The 4881-nt window shown below is 30.2% G+C and overlaps 1 protein-coding gene across 1 annotated transcript; it reads left to right on the top strand.

Moving 5' to 3' along the window:
- The first annotated feature begins 3005 nt into the window (after positions 1–3005).
- Positions 3006–3793, top strand: LOC111896519 (B3 domain-containing protein At2g31720). The gene has a single exon (XM_023892500.3). It carries the CDS (start codon positions 3071–3073, stop codon positions 3701–3703), a length of 633 nt encoding a protein of 210 aa, XP_023748268.1. The 5' UTR covers positions 3006–3070; the 3' UTR covers positions 3704–3793.
- The last annotated feature ends 1088 nt before the right edge of the window (positions 3794–4881 follow it).

The raw sequence follows: 4881 nt of genomic DNA, 5'->3' as shown, positions 1-4881 counted from the left end.
ATATATATATATATATATATATATATATATATATATATATATATATATATATATATATATATATATATATATATATATATATAACACCGTATGAACTGATTTGTTTAGAATAAGACAAAAGTAAATAATAACAAGTAGGGGGTATGACTACGAATTGGATAAGAAAGAATAAGGTGGTACCATGGATGTATAATAATACCGTGAGCCACGGTTCCTGTTTTCTTGTACTGTTTGTCTCCCATAGATAGGCCCATAATGTCACCTGACACCTGTTCCGGTGCAATGCATTTCTTTAGCAACGATCCCTACTTCTTTTGCAAATAAATGTATAAATAGAATATTAATAATAAATTTGGTTTATATATAATATAATTTATTTAATTCTAAATCTAGAACTTGTCTTTATTTTGTTCGTGCAGTTTTATTTTGCATCTGTGTTTCATATATATTTGTTATTAATTACAAGTAGATTATACCAACCACCAAGATGGTCTAGTGAGGATCATTTGGTTTAAACAATTTCACATATTTTAATATTGTTATGATTTGCGGTTAAATATCAAAATAGATTTTACCACGTTACAATTGTCATATTATTTTTGTATAACTCAAGGTTTCTTATTAGATAATATATATGAAACATACAATGAGCTTCGTGCCAATATATGATATTAGGAGGTTACAACTTATCTTAAGTAAATGATTAATCTGTATATAAAGTCAGGAAAATCACACAACTATAATATATATATATATATATATATATATATATATATATATATATATATATATATATATATATATATATATATATATATATAATTTTAATGTCATCTGATAATTCTAGTGTAATGGAATTTACAAATTACAAATGTTATTGAAATCTTGATTTTAGACAAGTTAGGAGGTGCAGAGTGAACATTTGTATGAAACAAGTTTAATCTAAATTCAACCAAATGACGAATACCCTGGAAATTTATTTGGTTAAGAAAAATATTGATTTCAGATTATATATCCTATAATTATCTTTAAAACACTCATCCTTAATTAAGAGGATAAAATCATCATTTATTGTTGATTTGTTCTTATCTTTGTTAATCATAAGAATTCAAATTATATATAAATCTCTAGTTTGTGATTTCCAAATCAATGTCTTGAGAAAATCTTTTTGAAGCATTATCCTCACAATCTGAATTTCATGATACCCAAATATAAATTTAACATATCTTATTCGAAAAATAACTCACAATCTTTCAAATAGATTCAAAATATCTCTCGATTTCCAAATCTACTTTATCCTACCAAACAGTAACACTTTTGTTAAGAAGTTTGTATATAGATGGAAATAAAGCCTGATTACAAATATAGATTTAAAAGGTTTAAGGGCCAAAAATACAGTCTGGCGAAGATAGGAATCTATTCCAAATTAACTGTGGCTTGTCCACCAAACATTCAACATCCAATATTCGAATATAGGCTCATATTGGGCTTAGGCCCAGTTTATGCTCTTTGACCAATAAGGCAACAAGTCAACAACACTTTTGCTTCATCGATGTTGTGCACCTCTACATTTAAGTTTTAACATTTTGAGCTTTTAGGGTCATTGACAGATTGACTCATTGTTTATTTGTTATTTTTTTTTTTAATAAAATGAGATTATATTAAAAAAACTTTAAATGAGTAAAAAGGTATTTTATTTTGTTATAAATTATTATTAAATTAATTATATTTATGAACACAAAGTATCAGATACTATTTAAATAATGATATTTTATAAACACAAAGCTTCAATTGATTGTGTAACGTCTTACTTGTTCTTTTGTAATTTATGAACTTTTGTGTTGAAAAAATTGATTGTTTACAAGTTACAATAATGTTAAATGAAATATGTAATATTTCATTTTTATACTTTAATCTTATGTTTTGAATATGTCAAATGTTATTTTTGTTAATAATAATTATTCTTTGAAATGCGTAGGTCAAGGTAACTTCTTGTTACTGTGTAATATATGGTGGTTTGGGCTCCTAAGGTGATATGGGTTAAAGGATTCAATGGTTGTGGGATCGTATGTTGGATGTGGATGAATATTGAAGAGTAAAGTGTACAGAGGGACCAGTTGTGTCAAGATGGAAGATTTGAAGGGGTGCAACTTGTTTCTCCCATTCTTGAAAGGAAAGCGCGGAGCATATTTATTTGGTAGGCTCAACGTGCGGGCCCTTTTAAACAAATCTATGCTGTTCTAAAAATATTTGTTTGTACTTGATATATATTTTTTATTTTTTATTTTTAGAATTTCATCGATTTTTTTGTTGCATGTAGGAAATCAAGTTATATTTTTTTTTTGGAAACGGACAAATTTATTAATACACCACAGCCAATCAAGTTACATAATTAGATTATAAGTAGCAGATCATTTACATAAAAAAAAAAAACAAACCTTCCTTTTTTCTAGAAGAGATAATTACTAGTGAGGGTGGTTAATATCCAAGTTAATTAAAAAACTGTAAACATTTCCATGTTCTTTCTGGGATAACCGATATTTCTCTTTCCTCGCTGCTTTCATTAAAAAAGTAACGGGTGTTCGATATATATACTTGATTTCTTTTTTATTATTATTATTATTATTATTATTATTATTTTTGGTGTTTCACGTGTGGCATTCGTCATTGTTGTGTACTTAAACCAATGTACAAAGAACAACACAATTTTGAATATATAATTACCATTAAACCCTACCTTTTGTTACGTACCAAGTTACAAATAAATATTTATTAAACCATATATATATATACTTTCCTTAATTAATTACCTTCCTAGATATGCAAAAATTATTATTTAGATATGCACAAAAAAAAAAAAAAAACCCATATACTTCCCTTAATTAATTACCTTCCTATTTGTATTAGGTTTTCTTGTGCGAATCCAAGAACTATCACTTGCCATCTATAAATATAGGCATGCAAACGCCAAGCGTTCATACACAACTTCACATTCGTCTTTTTCTTCTTCCTCCGATTCTTTTAGAGTTTTCACTGAAACTTTTATATTCTTCAATTCATCACAAAAACAATGGAAATTATTCCGCAAGATTCAGCAAAAGGGAGAAATTCCGCTGCTACGGGATACAAGAAGGAGGCTGAGGATGAATATTATCTGAAAAAGATCCAGGAATTAGTAAACCAAAAGATGAAGTTGTTAGCAGAGCAACAAGTTAAAGAAGAATCAAAGCTCAAACCTCCCATTGAGATGAAAAACAGTAAGCCGATGGTGATCAGCAAGCGGAGGTTGGAAGAGTTCATCACGAATGAGATGAATGGCACAGATTTGAAACTCGTGCTCAAGAAAATACTGTATGAAAGTGATCTGAGAAAAAACCAAAACAGGTTGAGTATGCCGATGAATCAACTAGAGAAAAATATTGAGTTCTTGAATGAAAACGAGAAACAAGATCTGGAGAATGGAAAGGAGTTTGAGGTGGGATTGTTGGGGCCAAGATTGGGATTGCATAATAAATCGATGATGATGAAGATTTGGAAATTGAAAAGCTCAAGCAGTTATGTGTTGAAGACTAACTGGAATGAGTTTGTGGAAGAAAACAAGAAGGATTTGAAGCCACATTCAGAGATTCAGGTGTGGTCGTTTCGCAAAGATAACCAGCTGTACTTTGCCCTTGTGTATGTAGATGAAAAAATTGAATTTTAGACGTAAGCAATTAAGAACATGTTCAACTATGATTGCATCAATTAATTTAGATGATTTTTTTTTAATGCATTGTGGTCTAAATTGTTACTTTTTTTTTTCGTCATCTGAGTTTTTAGACTAGCTAGGGCATCCTGCAACAAATTTTGAACATGTATTCCATATGCATTTCTTAATCGTAATTAAATTGTTGATGTTTTTAAAATTTGTTTAACTTTTCATATATTTTGTTTGATATGATCTATCGTGGGAAACTTGCATAGATAAGTTATTTATCTTTAAAGACCTCAATCTTCACTTGGTGACATGTTGAGGAAATAGTAGACTTGTGTTTTTGATTTGATATTACGATTTTGAATAATTATATAAAATTGTTAATTATATTATAGTAAATATGATTTGGATAGCTCGAAATTAAACAACTGTTTATATATGGTAATCATTTTTAATTACCTTAAGAAATTAAGATAATTAATAAAAATAGGGTTTAATCATAAATCACTACAGGAATACATGGCTATGGTGACGACACCTATACCGACGTCAAAAGTTGTCGCTACAATTCCCCCTATGCCGACGACAAGTCGTCGCCACACGTTTTGCCAACTTTCACTAAAATCGTTTGACCCGGATACTTGTGTCGACGATATGTCGTCTCGAAACCTCTGTCGGGAACAACCAAAAAATACGCGGTATGTTAAAAACCTATGCCGACGACTTGTCGTCTGTATAGCGTTCGATAAATCTATCTTCCAATTATTTATATTTGCTGGTCCGGTTTATCAAAACGACGTAGTTTTACGGAATCTATACCGACGACTTGTCGTCGACAATCCACGTGGCGATCCGTGTGAAAACACTATACCGACGACTTGTCGTCGGCATAGATTTTGTATTTTTCATTTTTTTGATTTCAGCAAAAAAAAAAAAGCAAACGACATCGTTTATTTTAACCCTATACCGACGACATGTCGTCGGCATAGGGGTTTACCTAAAAGACCACAGTCTGCGTTTCATTTGCACGCAACGACGCAGCTCTTGTTTTCTTTCTCTCGCTATCGGCAAAAATCGAAGCTACCCTCCCAAAATCCGGTGATTAGCACCAGGTACTATCTCTTCTACCCGATTTCTCTCTTTGTTGCTGTGTGGTGAAGATTTTTACCCTTAATTTGGAGTTTTTT

The sequence above is a fragment of the Lactuca sativa genome, chromosome 4, assembly GCF_002870075.4.
Source record: "Lactuca sativa cultivar Salinas chromosome 4, Lsat_Salinas_v11, whole genome shotgun sequence".
NCBI classification, from domain to species: Eukaryota; Viridiplantae; Streptophyta; class Magnoliopsida; order Asterales; family Asteraceae; genus Lactuca; species Lactuca sativa.
Note: the sequence above shows the minus strand (reverse complement) of the source record. Positions and strands in the feature narration are given on the sequence as shown.

Bases quoted from the DNA above. Each gene is read 5' to 3' on its own strand.
- LOC111896519 (XM_023892500.3), top strand. From the start codon at position 3,071: ATGGAAATTATTCCGCAAGATTCAGCAAAAGGGAGAAATTCCGCTGCT.